This window comes from Megachile rotundata, chromosome 12 (genome assembly GCF_050947335.1).
Source record: "Megachile rotundata isolate GNS110a chromosome 12, iyMegRotu1, whole genome shotgun sequence".
Lineage (NCBI taxonomy): Eukaryota > Metazoa > Arthropoda > Insecta > Hymenoptera > Megachilidae > Megachile > Megachile rotundata.
In genome coordinates, this window is record NC_134994.1 from 16,285,465 (window position 1) to 16,305,860 (window position 20,396).

Genomic DNA, 20,396 nt, shown 5'->3' on the forward strand with positions numbered 1-20,396 from the left:
CCCTTCCCCTTATGACATCTCAAATTTCAATAAACTTTTGGAGCAAAGTAATCGGACAAATAAGAAATCGTATTAAACTTTATCAAATATTTTCTTTCGCATTAATTTTAAAATTACACGGTATCGTACAATGTAGCAGGATCGATAATATTAATACATCCCAGTTTGGGAATCGACAAATTTTCAAAATCCTTCCTTACCTGTCTATGTACATGCAGATATTGATATTTTTCGTCACGATCGTTGTCCAATATTATCATGTCGATATCAATGACGCGCGCATACCTTATTCGATAGTAATCTTCGTGTGCAATGTTCATAATATTTATAATATTATGTCTCGCGCACTCTTTCGTGCAGCTTTCTTCCTGACAAACTGTCTCCTTAATGTCGATTTTTGATAGGATCGTTTCACCAGAATGATCGCCTAGTCAAAATAATAAACGATTAAATTTATTATAAGAAAAATCAAAATTACTCTTTTTTTTTTTCTATACTTACCGATCAAAAATAACGTTGTATCAGGTGTAAGAAACGCTATGCTTCGTATAGCAGGATTATTGATTGCTATAGTATCCCAATAGTTTGTTTCTACGGAATAAATATAAAGGGATGATTTTAATAAAAATAACTTTCCATTTAGAACACAATATGGAGGAACTTCGGTAAAGCTTTCAGGAATTATACTTGCAGATTTTGTCCAATTACCTAAAAACCATTCGATGTATTCTCGTATAATTTAGATTTTTACAATTATTTTATAATTTTTGCAAAGATATTTCTAACCCGTGTGAATATGTAGAATGTCGACTGTTAACAATTTCAATCTATGCCTCCCTACGCCACCTACTATAACTAATTTGTCCTTCAGAAATACGGCAACCATATGCCTCCTGGGAACAGGTAAACGTGCTTGGTAATACCACTTTTTAGATAAAAGACAATAACGCCAAATAATGTCGTTAAATTTCCCAGTTCCCAATCCCATTTCTCCTCCAATTGTATAAATGTTGAAACCTGAAACATTATTTTTGATCATTGTTAATCTTTTCCTTAAAAATTAATCCAACAGCGTATACTCTATGGCATACCAGCATACCTCTACCAGCTATTTGCATCCCGATTATTAAGTTTCCTGAGTCTCCTATATTTTTTAATCGAACGCATTTGCTTAAATTGTCACCATTCCAGGTATATAAAAATATATCCTTAACGACAGATTCTTGTGTATTACAAACGACACTGCCTCGTATAAACTTCAATTGGCTTTTATCTTTTATTTCTGCAATGCCCGTTGTCTGAAATTAAAATATTTTAAAATATGCTATGGAAGTATTACAAATAATATTACCCCGTGGTACATTTTCCATTCGTCTCTTACAAACTTCAGGTACTCGGTAGAAGATCTTATGTTTACGTTTGTAATTAAACGAGTAATATTATCTTTGGTTAATTCGGTAAGCGAATGTACAGGCAACTCTTCAAAACGATCTAAACAAATTGAGAGACAAATATCTTGTAACGCTTTTATACTCAATTCTTGAGCCAAAAGCCATATATCAATTATTTTCTCTGGTAAGAGCCAATGAGAAATTATAATGTCTGTAACATCGTTTGTTAAATCATCAGCCATAAACAACAAACTTAATTGTAATAAACTTAATAATTCCGTAAAATTATTTTTTATAAATTTTATCATGGAAACTTTGACAGGACTATAGTGCATGTATACAGGTGTTTCGTCATCGTGAATCCATTCCACAAAATTCTAAGAGCAAAAAATGAATTATCAACATAACATATGAGAACTTTGCATAAATTAGCATTAATGAAAAGCAAAGAGAACCTGTAAAGTACAAAAGGTAACGTTATAGTTGATAACATGTTCGTTACTATGTGAATCGTTAAAATTGTGTGAGAAAAGCGACGCAAAATAACAGCTCCTGGATGCAAGTTTTTCCTTAATGACTTCTATTCGATTTTCATTGAGAATCAACGTTATATTTCCCTCCATAGTACATAGTTTACCCTTCAGTTCATTCGGCCTTGTCTCAATTATATTAATAAAAAAATGATACACGTGGCGCCGTCCTGTGGCATTGTGGAAAAACTAATGAAACTACAGTTTCAAAAACGTATAATTTACCCTGTTCGCCGCTAGATGGCGCCACAAATTTTCTCCATAAAATGACATATTTTTCATTTTCTTTATTAAAGCTTTCAGGAAACTTTTATTGCTTTATTTAGGTTCTAATGTGATCGCATAGCACTTTCTGACCCTCAGAAGTACTCAATGTTCGCTGATTTTCGGGAAAATCGCATATTTCTATTTTTGTAGTTCCAACTTTCACCGCTAGATGGACGGCAATTTTTTAGTCCACGAAATGGGCTATTTTTCTATTTTCTTTAATAATGGTCCTAGCAGGCTATAATTAGATTCGTTCGATTCCTTAGGCCGCAAGGAACAATTTGTATATCTCGGAATTTTGGAAAAGTCCCTAGGTTTCGAGAAAATCGAGATTTTCTATTTTTGTAGTTCCAACTTTCACCGCTAGATGGACGGCAATTTTTTAGTCCATGAAATGGGCTATTTTTCTATTTTCTTTAATAATGGTCCTAGCAGGCTATAATTAGATTCGTTCGATTCCTTAGGCCGCAAGGAACAATTTGTATATCTCGGAATTTTGGAAAAGTCCCTAGGTTTCGAGAAAATCGGGATTTTCTATTTTTGTAGTTCCAACTTTCACCGCTAGATGGACGGCAATTTTTTAGTCCATGAAATGGGCTATTTTTCTATTTTCTTTAATAATGGTCCTAGCAGGCTATAATTAGATTCGTTCGATTCCTTAGGCCGCAAGGAACAATTTGTATATCTCGGAATTTTGGAAAAGTCCCTAGGTTTCGAGAAAATCGGGATTTTCTATTTTTGTAGTTCCAACTTTCACCGCTAGATGGACGGCAATTTTTTAGTCCATGAAATGGGCTATTTTTCTATTTTCTTTAATAATGGTCCTAGCAGGCTATAATTAGATTCGTTCGATTCCTTAGGCCGCAAGGAACAATTTGTATATCTCGGAATTTTGGAAAAGTCCCTAGGTTTCGAGAAAATCGGGATTTTCTATTTTTGTAGTTCCAACTTTCACCGCTAGATGGACGGCAATTTTTTAGTCCATGAAATGGGCTATTTTTCTATTTTCTTTAATAATGGTCCTAGTCGGCTATAATTAGATTCGTTCGATTCCGTAGGCGACAAGGAAGAATTTGTATATCTCAGAATTTCGGAAAAGTCCCTAGTTTTCGAGAAAATCGAAATTTTAGTGTTTCGTAGTTCCGCCGCTCGCCGCTAGATGGCGCCACCTGTACCGTTTTCGACCGAATTCGACAAAAATTGATTTTCTGGCTTTATTAGGCATCAAAACGCATCAAACCCTAATAGAAATTTGTTTCTAAATGCCTCAGGAACCATACTACGTCGACGAAGTGCCGAAATTTTCATTTTTTTATTTTCCTTATATGCGTGTTCGGACCCTCATTTTTTAGGATCAGTTTTTTCGGTGGTTATTCGTCCGTGGCAAGTCCGATTTAAAATTTTTTTTTCTATGTCCATCTGGATGTACATACGCATGTGTATGCAAAATTTGACGAGAATTGGTTGAGTGGTGCAAAAGAAAAACGCGGGCAAAGAAGTTGCAAAGTCAAGTATAAGAGCTTCTCTCGCCTTCGGCTCACTTGCTCAATAAAATATATTAAGTCATTTGATGTACAAAAGTGTTTGAAAATAAATATGAAATGAATACCTACCTATTTGCATACCTACTTACTTATAAATCCCATCATTCTGGGAAATTTAATTCGAGCAAAACTATTTTCGTATTAATCTTTAATAATTTGGAATATATTTGTAATCAATTTTCTTTACATTACTAATATTGTCTTTTCAGGTATTTTTATCAATTTTACGCCGTGGAAAAGTTGAAAGAGAAAAGAATATACCAATGATTGTTCTACAAAATACGTTTGAAGAATATGTATTACGGAAATGATTATTACACATAACTTAGAAGAAACTGAAAATCTATATTTCACAAGAAATTACAGATGAATGTGTTACAAAGATATGACAAAATGTTTATTAAACATAAATTACTGGTGAATATGCAGGTTTAAACTATTCTTTTTCGACTGCCATACTTTTACACTATGCGCATGCGCACCCCCGATTCTTTTGATTTGGACATTTAAATTGGTTGCATTCTCTGTCTCTCTCTAAGAGGTAGGTTTCCTTGTCTAGCATCGTATCTTGTTATATGTATCTACTCTTTGCTGTAGATATGTACCACTTTGGTGATTAAGAAGTTCTCTAGGCTCTGAGCTGCACAAAACACTGTTTAGTTAAATTCCGTCTCTCGTGAAACAGATTATACATATTTTTATAATAGCTGCATCGTCGTTGCACTTATACTATATAATATCCCTTCTAGGGGTATTTCGCTACAGAATACTACTCAAACAGAGAGAGCAATATAGAGAGAAGAAAATACGCACACTGCATATTTTCCATTCCCTTCGTATCTTCATCTTCTTTATTTGCCTCTTCGCACAGGAGTTCATAATTCCATTTAGGATAGAGCTTAATGATTTTCGCGTATTACGGTATAAAATAATTGGCTTCCTAAATACAGCTAAAAATTATTTGAACTTTATCTCATGAATGCATGATGCATCAATGTGCACGGATGTAATGTCCATGCATCAAACATAGACGCTTCGGGCAGCTTCATATCGTCGCAATTCGAAGAAAATGAAATATTGAATTTATGGTTGCCTCGGATGGAAAAATTTCGTGAAACATCTGAGTTATGTTAACATTGATGTACTTTACTGCAAACATCTCCATAATATAAAGACATAATGGATCAAAAACTTATTGACAAATTTGTCGAAGTAACAGGTAAAAGATACATTTTTTTTAATGATTACTTAACGTAAATTAAATTTTCGTAATTTTCTGCTTTTATCATAATATATTATTGCTGTTAACTGTATGAAAATAAAGTACTCTAAATATGTTTATTTATTAATTATCAGGAGAGGGTGAAGCAACAGCGCGTCAATATCTATCGTTAACCGATGGGAATGTAGAAGCTGCAATAAGTTTAATGTTCGAGGGAGGACCAGCACAGGAACCACCGGTTCCTGCTGATGCTCCTGATGTTGAATCCGAAGTGAGACCTCCCATTTTACCTACGCAAGAAATATTGGTACCATCGGGTCCAGTATGTTCGCTTCCAAGATTATCGACTAATGTATTTGATAGATTTAGAGATTTTGCAGTGGAGACTCGTAAATATCATTTTATTTATATTTAAATTAAGTACCATACAATGTATATATTTTTAAAAATGTTATAATTTTACATAGAACGACAAGAGGAAGAAATGGCATGTAAAGTAGCCGGTGTAAAGCAGATGTCTTACTGTAAATCCAAAAGGTTGGAAGACTTATTTCGTCCTCCGTGTAATATCCTCTTCTTAGGTTCTTTTATTGAAGCTCGTGAACATGCCAAGACATTAAATCGTTGGTTGCTTGTAAATATTCAAAATCCTCAAGAATTTTCATGCCAAATTCTTAATAGAGACGTATGGTCGAATCAACAAATACAAGAAATTGTAAAGGATCATTTTGTTTTGTGGCAAGTAAGTTGTTAAATAATATTTCTTAATAAATATGGTATAATGTATATTAAGTATTGCCTATATCCTAATATGTATATGTAAATAGGTTTTGTCAAATACAAGCGATGGAAGTCATTATGTACATCTTTATGATGTGTATGAATACCCATATTTAGCAATAATAGATCCTAGAACAGGAGAATGCATGCAGACTTATCATCATATTACCGTAGATATTTTAATGTCTGCTTTAAATGATATGCTCAGCACTCATCCATCACCAGAATGTGTATCATTTGACACCCTTAATTCTAAAGACTGGAATAGTACTGCTACAATAACAAAAGAAAATGCACCTAATTTATCGGTACATAAACTAATTTTTATATTCATACAGTATAAACTTCAGTGCCCTACTGTTTCATTTGTTTAAAGTGGTATGTTTGCTTATAGGATTGCAGTAGTCGTACTTTGAAATCTTCTAAACATATGATTGATATTTTAAGAGAATCAGGTAACTTATATTAACAAAGTATGTCTAATTCATGTATATTTCTTTATAATTCATTTATATATAGATTATTATACTTACAGACAGTACTATTGATGCAACAACGAGTCAAAGCTCAAGTACAAGTACGGCGACTGACGTCTTTCAGAATATAAGCAAAAAAAGAAGAATGGATGAATCTGATTTAAGTGATCCAGTTCAAAAAGTAAATTCAAAAGTATGTTTAAAAATCTATACAATTTATCGTCTATACCATTTACAATAAAATATAAAAATCGTTCTAGGATGATCAATCGTGCGAAGAGAAGAGCGATTCTAACGTAACTAAAAGTGGTAATAAATTCTTACATTTAAATTCTATGTTATAATCAAATTTTAAATGTTAGTAAGAATATGCTTTTTGCGTAGATAATGCATCTTCTGTAAGACTTTGTTTAAGACTACCAAATGGTAAAAAGGAAACGATATTGATGTCTGCGATAAACACGATAGAAGTAGGTTTATTAAATTTATTATTTATAACTGTAATAAATTTAATATAAAACGTGTGTATATGTAACTCTTTGCTTTTTAGGATTTTATTAACAAAATGGACAGAATGGGCTATTCGTCGACCGATCACACTTACTTGGTACCATTTCCAAAAACAAATATTGGAATGCTTTCTCCAGAAACACTCTTATCAGATACTATTTTATCTCCAGCGAATACAGTATTTATAACAAAGATACAATAATTTTATTAGATGATTTAACTCTTTCACAAATCAATATTTTATTCACTCGAATTGATTGTTCCGCTATTGCAAATAAGATATGAGAGAAGATCAAATACACTGTAAATTCAAGAAAGGACATTCTTGCAACTTAAAAGGAAATATTACATATGGATATGCATTATTATACGTGTTCAACTAGTATTTATGGTTATTTAATATTATTATTATTATTATTATTATTACTATTACATTATATACCAATTTTCAAGAAATCCTGAACAAAGAAGTGGAATTTATAATAAAAAGGAATTTAACTCGATTTACTTTTATACAAATAGAAATAACAAAATTCCATATATAGATAAAAGGATGATAGATCACGATAAAAAATGCTCTTATATTCTCTTGCAATTTTAGAATTGATTACCAAATAATTTTCATAAATACGGTTTTTTTCTCTTATCGATGCGATTATGCTGTGATCGTATGTATTTCTTTTGTTAGTAACGAAGACAGATATACGATTCTATAACGAGAACGCACGGAAAAAAGTTGCTCGTGTGTTTTGAAGGTGAGATCGCGTCTTAGTTGTGCTGTTTATTATTTAAAATTCATTTGTTTGTTCCATATTTCTTTTATTTTCCAAGATTACAAAATTTTAAATGTGATATGGTAAATAAAAATTTTCCAACCAAAATCGTACCATGAATTTATTGTTCTTAGAATTAAGATAAAGAAACAACTTTTTTCCATCCTTATGGATCTTTTATTTAGTTAGCAAAACAGATAAACGTATATATAAACAAAGTTGTATGCTTTGGAATAAGTATCGGTGAATAAGTATTCTATTATCAGTAAAATTCGATAGTAATTAATAATTATATATACATTCATTACCAATTGTAGTTATAAATTTTTGTACAAAATAGATAGTTAATGAAGCGATTGGATAGTAGTTGTCTGCTTGCGAAAGGCTATACCAGTCACATCTTCTGTATAATGAAATAGAAAAGAATAATGAAAAATTAGGTACGATGATAAGATATATGTGTTAGTAAAAATTAAAATCATAAACACTTTGAAAAATAATTGGCAGTATACAGTTCAATCTTACTGAATGTTACTTGTCATACATTAAGCATAAATGAAATAACATTCTTACTACATATAATACATTATATATATTTTAAATATTTAATAATATACATATTTAATAAATAGATTATACACATAAATAAAGGGAAATACAAAATGAGTAAAATTCATAATTTTCAAAATTATATAAAACTAGTAAATAAGAATAAGACAATCTTAAAACCGTAACAGATGACTGAATTATACATTGTAGGATCACAGATTATACACATCTCCTTACAATCGCTAACATCAATTACTTCAAATATTTTATAGGATTCTTCAGAAGTATCGAACATGCATTCTATTGAGTCGTTAACAGTTTAAATACTACATGAACATTATATTAAATAACTTTTTACAAATTCATATTTATAATATAACATAGCCTAGTGAAGAAAGCTCGAATCTTTTTTATCCATGTTTCGATATTAGTACAGACAAAAGGATATATGCCCTTTTTCAGAGAGACAAAGCAAAGCTTAACAATGTAATGTTATATAAATGTAAACTTATGTAAAAAATTCTTCTTTCATACCGAAATAATTTAAAATTGCTCCCATTGGTGTACGTTCTAATCCCATTCCTTCTAACTTGTTAACAACCTTATTTTTTAAACTTCTTAATCTCAATGATGCATGTACAAAAGTTACTGAAACATAAATATCAAACTGTTATATCGGTAGAATTTCATATTACATTATTTGTTAGAAAATCAGACTCACCACAAAATGATAAAAGAATACTAAATAACAAAAACACAACCGAATTTAGAGTATACACAATAAAACCTCCACAAATAACAGTAAGAATAATTCCAACTTGTGGATACGATCTCTTAATCTTTAGCAACGATTCTTGTTCGCTAAATAAATAGATACATTCAACCCATATTGCCATCATTGCCGATAAGCCAATAATCATTCTCATTGGGTTTACTGATCTGAATAAACGAAAAAACTCCTTACTATGAAATCCCATTTTATTCATGATATTCAATGCTATTATACTTACGCTACAATAAGAATAATAACAATGCACATATAGAGATAATTGGTTTGATAATATACAAGATTGTTCACTACTCTGTTGCTCCATTTCTCCAAATCTTTGAAATTAGGTAGCTGAAAACGTGACGATTCCAAAAGAAAATCGTTCAAACCACGAAGTGGTGGTAATTCACACTTATTATCGCTTAGTGATTTTGCTTTATCCATTCCGGTGATGTTTCGTACGCAATCGAGTGAAATTGAAAAACTTGATTCCCACAATCACACTGTAGTAGTAAAGCACTTGACTAATCGTTCGATATTTTTGGACGATGACGACTACAAGATAAATGTCATGCACGATTGACGATATCAACAACCCCTATGTAGATGAATAATTAACTGAATCATTTAATACGTTAAATGTTTATTGTATGCAGTATCGTAAATTAAAGCTTTATGTAATTCAAGGAAAATCAATGTCGCGTATTGTGAAAATCACTTATTTTGTAAAGAAATTTTGGAAGTTTGCTTAGCTCGCTTAGCTCGCTTAGCTGCAGTCATTTACTGAACGCTGAGACTACACGAAAGTCAGGACAGTATTTATATTAGGAATGTGCAAATAGCGCGTGTTTTAAAAATCCACTGTTTAATATACGAATCGAGTAACAATAATGTTTTATTAATTAAATAAAAACAAAAAATGTTAATCATATATTTCAGTATTTAACAATACATGCATGTATATGTAATTTAAAGTCCTTTTTTTCCAGACGGATAATTTTATATTTATTCCATTAGAAATACAAGTTTATTTTTTGATCACTTACATCGATGATATTAATATTAAACATATTAAAATAAATTGTAATATGCATCACGAATCTCATAATCGGTCAATTATATAAAAAGGCACACAACTTTCATTGTACTGAACAATGAAAATGATTAATTAATAACGTCACAGGCATCGATCCAATCGTTATACACATCAACTGGTTCAGATAGTATGTTAATATTAGTTTGGTAATCTTCTAAACAAACACGGCAAACAATTCTTGCTGTATTTTTACTTTTTTCCCTAAAAGTATATTTAAATATTAAAAATTTTCGTAATAAACAACTTTTCGTTAAAATCGAGGAAAGTTACATCTTGACTTCACACGATTTTTCGTGGTTACAAAATGGGCATGTAAATTGTACATCTAAAGGCTCAATAGCCTTTCTTTTTTGCGGAGCTTGTCGTTTACTTTTCCTTCGACCCATTCTAAGCAAATCCTTTACCACTTCAAATTCTAGAAATATAATTGTTACATGAATTTTACATGGTTTATAAAAATAATTTATCCGTAAATGTGTAGATAATTGATGATTATAAAAACACTTACTGCGAAATAACCGCGAATCTTTAGTGAACGATTTTAACGTACAAATAAAGGTACGCACTTCAGACTGTGATATCCAGGAATTTCGAAAGGTTACAAATACCGTTAGCATTTAATATGATTTCGAACCGTTAAAATTCGATACAGTTTAGGTACAATGACTACATTAATTGTACCGTAATCGTTCTCAGGGCAAATATTAATATTAAATTTAAAAGAATAATAACAAAATAACATGCATTGTTTGTAAAATGATAACCTTTAATACGTATATTTCGATAAAATTGAAAATGCATAGGAAGTATTCAATATAAAATGAAAATCAAAAGCGATAGAAATTAGTTTAAGAGAATTTCAAATTTATGAAACATACAAACAAGTAAATGAGTACGTTTCAAAATTTTATATTAAATCATTATAGTTTATTTTTCGTATAATTAAATATTAATAACACGCGACAATTTCTGCACCCTATTAAGTAATAGATCTCCTTGTTTGACCATAGCTTGATACTGCCAATTTTTACTGTCTGGCCTATTAGTTTCAACTACACCTCCAACACGGTCAACTTTGCAATGTAATCTTCCTGCTGCAATGAAACGCGATATCTCTCTGCAACAAATAATTAAAACCATAAACGTGTACATACATCATATGTACAGTATGAATTATATAAAGTAAAAGAAAAGATAACGATATAACTTACTGATCGATATATTCGAGTGTAACACCAAACGCTTCTGCCATGTATTGAAGAGTCAAAGACCTGTAGGATTCCAGAAGCTGCGTGTACGCAAGAATACGCATTTCTCTAACATAATACCGATAATGAGGAAATATTAAATAATCTCGACGTAATAAACCTTCTACATGTGCTAAAACACAATAACACGTTATTATTACACGTTAACATACTTTGTATATTTACGAATTTTAGGAAACGAATAGAATTTGTTGGTACCAAGATTTTTAAAGAAATCAGCATAGTGGCAGTTGTATAGAGAAAATAAATAATCCTTAACATCTGGATTGCTGTGAAGTACTTCCAAAATTTCTGAACCTTTGATAATTTTATCTCTAAGTTCGTTTCTAGGTAAACTTATCATGCTTAAATATACTGTATATCTGACAAATGTATTGTAATCCATAAGCTCGTAGCTCGTAAATGTACTAATGGTGTCAAGAAAGAAATTTGCAGCTTCCTTAAAATCGCGTACTGCTATGCAATACGTTCCTTGATATACTTTTAAACGATTTCGTCTATCCCAATCTCCGCCTTCTTCTATCAGACTGCAAAAAGAAAGTTAATATATTTTGTACGCGTACCAAATACGCAAAATCGGTATTACATATAGCCATGAAAATACGAAATACCTTTTAGCCTTCTCAATGTTTCTAGTAATATGATCATGATCCAAATAAAATAACCCAATTCTAATATTATGAAAAACAATATCTAACCTATGCCCTAAGGACACAGTTTTATCGTAAGTTTTTCTAAACGCAGAAATGGCACCTTCTTTATCACCTATTCTACAAAGATGTTCAGATTTTTTAAGATTAGCTTCACGAACTTCCATTTCACCCAAATTCTTCTCTGCATCTTCGATCGCGTCATCCAATTTTTTCAACTGTTCCATATTTTTTACCTTCATAGCGGATAAAAGTTCTTCGTCGATTGGCCAATCCAAATCTTTGCAAACTTCTTTGTAAAATGGGGCCATATCTGTAAAAATTAATCGTATATTTTAGAAATCTGTCGGCGGAGTGGCAGTCAAATCAAAAGAATCATTAGAATAAAAAAAAAAGGTTAGAGTAAATATTGAAAAGTTTCTTAATTCAATAATTAATATAAAAAAATTATATAAATTGGAAACATTAAAAAGATGAGATATCATAGTGACGATATTAAACAGAAAAATACAGAAGGCGAGTGATTTAACGAAAAATTGCAATCTCACTTTCTGCTTTAATGGCATCTAACAATTTGTTCTTCAAAAATGGATCATCCTTGTGTTCCGGCAGGCTCAATAAAAATTTAGTCTGAGCCAGCTCCAAATTCGGATTTTTTTCCAAACCCTCTTCCTCTAAGTTTTCTAACGGCATCGTTAATTATAATCTTAATTACAGACAGCGACAAACACCACTATCAAAGTATCAGACACTGTACACTTTACAAAGCACAGGCTAAATATATAATACTCGAATCGAATGAGATGAAACGCCAAAACGCGTATTTCAATGTTTGCTCGATAGATGGAGAAAGAAATTGTTTGATGCTGACCATTTTTGATTGGTTTCTGAACGATGAAATAACGGAAAATGTAATATTCTTAGGAAATATTTGAAGGTAGCTAACGATTGGAAAACGAATAGGTGCTTAGATTTAGGGCTGTTCACGTAAGATGTAGTACATCTAGGTTGGACGAATAACGAACGCATAAAATTGTTCTTTTAACGAATCGATTTATTTTTTGACACAAACTGCCAATGAATCGGGTCAAGCGAGTCCAAAAAGAGAAAAGTATCTCCATAGGATTCGTTATATTTAAAATTTACAAGAGGGATTGTATAATGCGATTTCATTCATTCACATACCATACGATACAACGCATACTTGCGACTTCGTTATATTTTATTATTTTTCTAACTATGAGTTTGCGCGATACTACTTGTTCTTCTTTCGATAACTTCATTACGGTTATTTTTGCACATCATTATCGAAACTGATCGTAACAGTAACGAGTAGGTAATAGAAAAAAAAACGTAAAATGTAGTTGAAAGATTCTAAAATCGCGTCTGTTAAAATCGATTGGATAACGGAAGAACACGAAGAAAGAATAATCGAAATCTATTTTTGTACGATAGTCAAGTAAAGTTTGAAATCGCATTTGTTTCGATAACTAACACGCAATTCTTATATCATAGAGATTTTACTTTCAAATTCGATGAATTTTTCGACAGAATCGCGGATCGTTTGATTTCGTGATCGAAACACCAGGTGTCAGCGCGTTTCAACGCTGAGCGATATATCGAATATAAGAATAAAGAAATCTACTTGAAAATCTGTATTTTCTGATTCATTAAAATCCTAACTGCCATTTCGTTTCCTTTCTGGTGCAATTTCGCAAGGTCTCAACAAATGGGATAACCTCTCCAGTTGAATTTCTGTACAAGATCTGGGATCACTGGAATTGCTTTTGAAAGCATCACGTGTATGGTACGTATGTATATGCAATACGCGCACACACGCAACGTGCAAATGTAGCCAATCATCGATCGATAGTGAAAACTCGATACAAAGATCTTTGATTCGGAAGCTTCGACATCGATAATCGCGAGTACGTATGGTACACGCGACGTTCTCTTTCGTCCTTGACGAAAGAGAAACGTTGCGCGTTCTAGGAAAAAGAAAAAGATATCGTTTATTGGTAACAGAGAGACGATCGAATAGTTAGTAATTGAAAGGAGCCGCGTGCACGGTTGATAAAAATTAAATCGAGGAATTAGTGACGCACTTTTCTTTAAACACGGATCGGTTTGCCAACTAACTTCCGTAACAAATTAACGATGCAACACGCAACGACATTTAGGGTTACGAATTCAACTACGATAGTACGTTTATAATTCTTAACAGCGTGCACTTTTCGGAGAAGAATCAGCAGTAGCTAAAAAAAGTTTCCGCGTATATTTCGAGCATTACAAACGAACAAACGAACAAATGAACGAACGAACGAACGGGAAAAAAAAGAAATAAATCCGTAATAAGAAAAACTATGTATTCAACGTACGAAGCAATTTCACCTTATCGAACGTTTCGTTCTCTGTATCGTTCGTTCATTCTTTTGTACGAAGAATTTTCGAAGAAAGCGAAACCGGCTCGAATCTCTGACGGTGATCTCTTTTCAACCGTTCTACAGTCTGCGAAAACGTTTTGATCGTTGGTAAAGGATTAAAATTCGCGTAATGTCGTTGAAAACAAACGGAATTTACTTTAGTTCCGTCAGTGGTGAGAGAAACTATCGGATCTTCCTTGTTTGTTTCGCGTTCGATTTGTTTCTCGTCGATATCGTTAGGACGATTACGCTAGGAAGTTTACGCTAGGAAATCCGTAGTCTCGTTGCGTGCAAACAATTCGTACGAAACGCGTAGTCGATTTTCGGTTAGCGGTATAATTGAAATCCGATGTTTTAGAAGAAGAAGAAGAAGAAGGAGGACAAAATAGGGAATAAAAAAAGCGATTGAAAAAACGGACGGTGCAGTTTGTTTCCGGTGAAGCGGCGTGGAAGATCGTCGCGAATCCATTTCCGAGCGGAGAAGAATCATTGGAATCTAATCGCAGGCGGAGGTAGAGCAGAGGGGCGAGGTAGAGAGCAACGAAGTAAAATTCGAGAAGCGAACAACCATCCGTCGCCCCTCTTACCCACGGTGTACGAACAGCTACGGATACTCGGTAAGTACATTGTTGGTCGATACAGAACACATCTCGATACGATACCGAGCGATCGATACCATATCGATACTGACAATCGTACACGACAGAGTTTTACTATTAATTTTTAAAAGGTAAAAGCGAGCGAGCGAGCGAGCGAACGAACGAACGACAAACTGATCGAACGATCGATCGTTCGACTGCACTACTCGCGTTATAACATTAATGATACACCATTAAGTCGATAAGGTAGAATAATGGAGGTTCGAAGCGATTAAAAAATATGTCGGAGGCCAGTTCGGGCCAAGCTCTCTTACTCGCTTACGCTCGAATTTTCTCCTCTCTTTATCATTCTTCTTTATTCCGATACATCCGATCAACAGCGAAACCACTTAAATCTGTATAATATATTTATACTTAATATTTAAATCTTAGCGATCAATGTACAATCGGTTAATTCGATTAATCCGAGTGTTCGGTCAATTGATAGCGATGCTTGGTTCCGTTTCGACACGGTCGGCATGCGCTCGTATCCGTTCCTCTGCTTCCTTATTTCCTTCCTTCCTTTCTTCCTTCGTTCTTCCGTTTTTTCTATCTTTCTCTCTCTCTCTCTCTCACTCTCTCATTCTCTCACTCTCATTCTCTCACTCTCTTTCTCTCTCTCTCTCTCTCTCTCTCTCTCCCTTTCCCTCCTCGTCCATATTTAATTTCGTTTCGTTTTATCATCGACAAACGATTAACACCGAGCACACTTACGCTACGACTGTTCCTTCTGAGTCGAAATGAATTCTGAAAAACATCTACTATAGATTAATTGTCGATCGTACGCGCGTTTGTGTCCTTGAGGCCGATAGAACAAAAGAAACATTCATTATATAGACATCAGTTATTATATCAACGATTTTCTTCATCTATACCCTGTGCATCATTTTAAATGTTTCAACACATCCTATGCGATTACTCGATAAATGTTTTTCTCGCTTATCGTAGATAGTCAATATATAATATTTATACTTTATGTATATTTGGTAAATATAAAGCGCGCGTACGCGTACACCGATATCCTTCTTCCCTCTTTATTTCTTCTTCTTTCCCTTCTTCTTCCTCCTGTCGTTCGTTTCTCGCGCGGTTTTCACGGTTTTACGCGGTTTTACGAGGTTTTACGAGGTTTCGCGCGGTTTCACGCGGTTTCACACGGTTTCATACGGTTTCACACGGTTTCGTGTACGAGTACGCGACCGCGTTATATTTCTTTCCGCTTTGCGTAGAATCATGCCAGATGCGTAATTTTACAGCGTCGATCAGCGACAAAAGAGGATGTCGGTTAATGGCATGCATACGTCTAAATCGAGTGTTGATGATCGCGTATCGATAAACACCGGTGATCCTCGATTGCTCGAAACACGCCGATGAAATACAATTAACGAGACAACATAACGCGATAACGATAAAAATGACGGTAACCTATGACATTTCACAGCGGCGTCGAGAGTCAACGATTAACCGATACAGAAAATTTATCGCAACGAGAACGACTATGGCTCTGTGTGTGTGTGTGTGTATTTGTGTGTGTTGTATGTGTATATGTGTGTATGTGAGTATGGCGAGTGCGAGGTACGAAAGCGAGGATATGTCTATCGAATCGACTATCGAGCTTTTCTTCGCTACGTATCTCTCTTCCGTTTCGCTGTTCACGCATCGACGTTTCGCCTCTCGCGATCGGTTTCGCGATCGGAAAGCTTCCGAGCGAAGAGAGGAGAAACGTCTTCTATTCGGCACTTTTTCTTTCGTCTTTCTTTCGTTTGGCCCGACACGCGACAGCACGAAAAATGCCGATTATTATTAATTCACGGCGGAGTCGGAGGAAAGCTCGTTAACGCGTTCACCGTAACATGTTCATGGGCCGTAACCAGTATAAAAAATTAATTTCTTTCCCTTTTTTCATTTAACCTTTCGATTTGCTATATCGAGTCGTTGCAGGCGTAATTTCTCTTAGCAATTATTCGAACGGTGAACCATCGGTTCCTACGCCAGAAGATTCTACGTTAACGTAACTCGTCGAAGCGATCTTTTAGCAAAATTACAATTTAGTATACGCCACGTACGAACGGAAGGGAAATCGCGCGATATTCGATACTTTCATCGATCCGTTTTCTTTTTCGATTTAATTCGTACATAAAATTACTCGGTCGATCGCGATAAACAGCCACGATTCAACGAATCGAATTGACTAGATTCGCGTTAAAACATACGCATGGTTTGCAATTAATCGCGTGCACGCGCGTATACGCGTTATCGCTTTGACGACGTAAAGTTACGGCGTAACGCGCGCATACACCAACCGTGTAGTACAATAACCGCGCTTGTCGCTTCGTTGATCGTAATCGCTGTTCGTAACGTTACTGAAACTCGCGAAAAACGCGTCGACGGAATTGTTCGCGACAAAATCTTCGAGACGAGAGTTACGCGCGACCCATCGTGGTCGATGACGAAGCTGAACGTTCCTCGCGCAACGCAACAAATGGATAAACGGTTAAATGGACAAAATAACAACGAATATACGCGCTGTATACGCATGGGCGCGAATTTTTGTAATTCTAACGAATCACGTTCGAGAAGCTGGTTCTTTCGCATCGATCCGTTGGAGCGGCAACAGATTGCGCGTATTCGCCGGTCAAGCGAAACAAGCGAAATATATTTCAACGATAACGAAAGCGTAACAATAACGTTTTTGCTAGACGACGCAAAATAGCGAAACTTTAACATCGCTTTTTCTCTACCCATTGTCGACGATCAACGCGAACGGAGGTGAACGGTCAGACGAAACGCAGTCGGTTCCCGAGGCCACACACGGCTGCTTCTCGATGCGCGTTAGCGAACGGACGAGCGGAAGAGCGGATACTTTTTCGAACGTGGACGCGTTCTTAGTCGTCTCGAGTAGCACATTGAGGAACGGAATCGATGGCGATGTTTTCGCGTTCGAAAGTACGCTAGTCTTTTATCGTTCACCGTTCACCGTTCACCGTTCGCGCGGCCGTAAATCGTACGCGCGGCCTGAAGCTCATCGACGCGTTACGCGAAAGCCTAATTTCGTGGCATGTGCGGTAGCAGCGTTCCTTCGCTAGCAGTTTTCACGGTTTCGAGCCGCGCACCCGTCGCTACTCGCGGCACGATCGTTACTCGAGCGAGACACGAAAGAAAGAATACGGGAATCGTTCGGAGAGAAGGCGAAAATAAAACGGCGAGACGGAAGGAGAGAGTCAGGAGCGCGGTAGAGTAGGAAAGGTAGAAATGAAAAAGGCGCGCGCAAATCGTGGTAGCGAGTCGCGGCAGAAAGCATTCGAGAAGCGTTTCGTTAAGACGACAATTCCGGCGGATCCTAAACGTGTAAAAATACGTAGAAAAGATAAACGTAGCGCCCGAATCGCGTAGCGCGCGTCGATTAGCTTTACATCGATTATCATACACCATCGTAGGCGAGGTCGACCGACGGTCTGTGATGAGAGGGGAGGTAAGAAGGCGGCGTGGACGTACCCGGTGTGCTGCCACCGACGCTGGTGTAGCCGCCGGGATAATTGGCGCTGGGCGCGTGAATCCCGGCGGGCGGTGTCGGATACGCGTCGAAGGAACTAGAGTACGAACCGTTGTAGGAATAAGGATTGGCCATATGACCGAGAGACGGATGCATTCCTCCCATTCCGCTCATACCGCTCATCCCGTAAGTGCGTTGCATCAGGCTAGACTCCAGTCCACCGAAAAGGTATCCGTTCGTCGAACCCATCGGTACGGGATAATGAGGGCCAGGAATAATGTTCGGGTACGAGTTACCGGGATGCCCGTGTCCGTGGTTCATGCTGGGCGTATAATTGCTAGACGCTAGGTTTTCCACCGTGTACGATTTACTGTGTTGTTGTTGTTGTTGTTGTTGTTGCTGCTGCTGCTGCTGCTGCTGCTGTTGCTGCTGCTGCTGCTGATGTTGCTGCTGCTGCTGTTGTTGTTGTTGCTGCTGCTGCTGTTGTTGTTGTTGCTGCTGCTGCTGTTGTTGCTGTTGAGAATCCGGATGTTGTCGGCCGTTCATGTTATAGAGCGATCCGTAACCGTCGGTCGGAGAATGGTGCAACGAACCGGGATAGATCGGGCCAGCGGGTCCTAGCGGGGGACTGTAATTGGACATGGCCGCGTTAGGCATTCCGGAGAAGCCCGACGACAGGTAAGACTGATGATGCGCTTCCATCTTTTCCGCGAGCGATCCATCGTCGGCCATACCGGGATGAGAGTGGTGAAGTCGTTGAGTGCCACCGTCGGCTATACTCGGTATTTGATCGACTAGAGATTCCAGGTCGCTGAGACTCTTGGACGCGACGTCCTGGCCGGTGTTCCTCTTGATGCCGTATTGCTCGTGCGGATGGTGGTGCGGCGACATCGAGGCGTGGGTCGGTGTATGAGGATGCGTGTGCGGCGGAGTCGGATGGGAATGGTGCGAGTGTTCGTCGGCGGTTTGACTGAGCGGCGTCGGAGTGGTCTGATGAGGATGAGGATTGTGAGGGTCCGGGGTTTGCTCGTGATAGCCCATGTAACTCGCGTAACTCGTATGAGACGGAGTTCCCGGGCTACCGTGGTGGCCATGCTCGCCGTTTCCAGCCGGATTGTACTGACGATGATCGTTGTTCATGTTTTGTTGCGACATGCTCGTAGGAGGCTCGAAGTCCGGATGTTCGACGCTCGGAGAAGTCAACGGCGAGGGTTCCAGATTGTTTTCCGACGAGATCGCTGTATTGATCTCCGAGGACAGGTCGGAATGAGTGAACGAGAGGGACATGGATTTCGGACTTTGACTGTAGTGTTGCAAGTGGACCGGACTCTGTTTCGCGTTCACGTTGTACGGACTGTCGTTCATGGGCTGTCCATAGTAACCGGAGTCGTTGATCGGTTGAGGATAAGGCGCCATATGCGCGAACGTCTTCGGTGGCGAAAAGCAGTTGGACATCACGTTGCCATACCCGTCTCCCAGATGTCCTAGAGCCTGGTGTTGCTGCTGATGCTGCTGCTGCTGTTCTCGTTCGCGAATCTCGCGTTCTTGTTGTTTCTGTTGTTGGTGAATCTTCTTCGGACGTCCGCGTCGTTTCTTTATCACTTCCCCGTTCGCGTCCAGTTTCTCGGGATCGGGCGGCGGTTGATCTTCCGGATTCTTTATCTTTTTCGGTCTGCCTCTCTTCTTTTTCCCGGGTATTTGAGAATTCGCTTCCTGTTTCATGCCCGTTCCGTTCATCTCGCCCATCCTACTCTCCCCCTCGTTCATATCGTCGCAGAACGAAGGTTTCTTATCTTCGATCGCCTCCTGTTCTTTCTTCTTCAGCTTCGAATCCGCGAACACGATGTCGGATTCGTCCAGATGGGATATGGCGCCGTTCAAATAGTCGCGGAACTTTTTCAGCGCCGCGTAATACGGCACTTTGTCCGCCGCTCGCGGTAGTTGCGCGCATCTCGCGCTGCTCGACGGCATCACCCACATGTACTGCAATCGAACCGTTTAAAAATTATCGAATAATTTC

General features: G+C 36.7%; 7 protein-coding genes across 14 annotated transcripts in view; 2 read left to right on the top strand and 5 right to left on the bottom strand.

The window, feature by feature from the left end:
* Nucleotides 1-72: 72 nt before the first annotated feature.
* Nucleotides 73-2,096, bottom strand: LOC100881378 (uncharacterized). Of its 4 annotated transcripts, XR_001095323.2 has the most exons (7): nt 1,847-2,096; nt 1,352-1,768; nt 1,100-1,298; nt 787-1,017; nt 692-708; nt 502-591; nt 293-427 (listed from the first exon to the last, which is right to left on the bottom strand). XR_001095323.2 is itself a non-coding variant. In XM_012281074.2 (6 exons), exons 1-6 carry the CDS (start codon nt 2,012-2,014, stop codon nt 114-116), a joined length of 1,506 nt encoding a protein of 501 aa, XP_012136464.2. In that variant the 5' UTR covers nt 2,015-2,096; the 3' UTR covers nt 73-113. The 4 variants fall into 4 exon arrangements, 3 of the variants coding, with proteins under 3 accessions (XP_012136464.2, XP_012136465.2, XP_012136463.2); XM_012281074.2 differs by having other exon boundaries at nt 73-427; nt 502-708; nt 1,382-1,768; XM_012281075.2 differs by lacking the exon at nt 692-708 and having other exon boundaries at nt 73-427.
* Nucleotides 2,097-4,128: 2,032 nt separating this feature from the next.
* LOC100881266 (UBX domain-containing protein 7) lies at nt 4,129-7,601 on the top strand. 2 transcript variants are annotated; one of them, XM_012281072.2, is made up of 9 exons: nt 4,129-4,951; nt 5,089-5,343; nt 5,422-5,696; nt 5,782-6,042; nt 6,129-6,189; nt 6,270-6,391; nt 6,471-6,519; nt 6,595-6,680; nt 6,761-7,601. In XM_012281072.2, exons 1-9 carry the CDS (start codon nt 4,912-4,914, stop codon nt 6,920-6,922), a joined length of 1,311 nt encoding a protein of 436 aa, XP_012136462.1. In that variant the 5' UTR covers nt 4,129-4,911; the 3' UTR covers nt 6,923-7,601. The 2 variants fall into 2 exon arrangements, with proteins under 2 accessions (XP_012136462.1, XP_012136461.1); XM_012281071.2 differs by having other exon boundaries at nt 4,131-4,951; nt 6,270-6,403.
* Jwa (PRA1 family protein Jwa) lies at nt 5,781-9,601 on the bottom strand. Its single transcript, XM_003701574.3, has 4 exons — nt 9,053-9,601; nt 8,764-8,981; nt 8,577-8,690; nt 5,781-7,896 (listed from the first exon to the last, which is right to left on the bottom strand). Exons 1-4 carry the CDS (start codon nt 9,253-9,255, stop codon nt 7,838-7,840), a joined length of 594 nt encoding a protein of 197 aa, XP_003701622.2. The 5' UTR covers nt 9,256-9,601; the 3' UTR covers nt 5,781-7,837.
* Nucleotides 9,602-9,728: 127 nt separating this feature from the next.
* Nucleotides 9,729-10,677, bottom strand: LOC100880969 (transcription elongation factor 1 homolog). Its single transcript, XM_003701575.3, has 3 exons — nt 10,416-10,677; nt 10,178-10,322; nt 9,729-10,108 (listed from the first exon to the last, which is right to left on the bottom strand). Exons 1-3 carry the CDS (start codon nt 10,522-10,524, stop codon nt 9,976-9,978), a joined length of 387 nt encoding a protein of 128 aa, XP_003701623.2. The 5' UTR covers nt 10,525-10,677; the 3' UTR covers nt 9,729-9,975.
* Nucleotides 10,678-10,812: 135 nt separating this feature from the next.
* Rpn7 (regulatory particle non-ATPase 7) lies at nt 10,813-12,627 on the bottom strand. The gene is made up of 5 exons (XM_003701572.3): nt 12,374-12,627; nt 11,787-12,138; nt 11,374-11,702; nt 11,119-11,287; nt 10,813-11,024 (listed from the first exon to the last, which is right to left on the bottom strand). Exons 1-5 carry the CDS (start codon nt 12,516-12,518, stop codon nt 10,850-10,852), a joined length of 1,170 nt encoding a protein of 389 aa, XP_003701620.1. The 5' UTR covers nt 12,519-12,627; the 3' UTR covers nt 10,813-10,849.
* A 231-nt stretch (nt 12,628-12,858) lies between these two features.
* Nucleotides 12,859-20,396, bottom strand: part of Tdg (Thymine DNA glycosylase) — a 37,024-nt gene continuing 29,486 nt past the window's right edge. For all 3 annotated transcript variants that reach the window (XM_012281028.2, XM_076538367.1, XM_076538368.1), the window contains one exon: nt 12,859-20,359. In XM_012281028.2, the coding sequence (XP_012136418.2) occupies nt 18,305-20,359 (2,055 nt within the window). In that variant the 3' untranslated portion in view covers nt 12,859-18,304. The remainder of the gene's footprint in view (nt 20,360-20,396) is intronic.
* Dnmt3 (DNA methyltransferase 3) overlaps nt 14,731-20,396 on the top strand; it is a 45,823-nt gene continuing 40,157 nt past the window's right edge. For both annotated transcript variants that reach the window (XM_012281030.2, XM_076538364.1), the window contains exon 1: nt 14,731-14,865. The gene's annotated coding sequence lies outside the window, so the exon portion shown is untranslated. The remainder of the gene's footprint in view (nt 14,866-20,396) is intronic.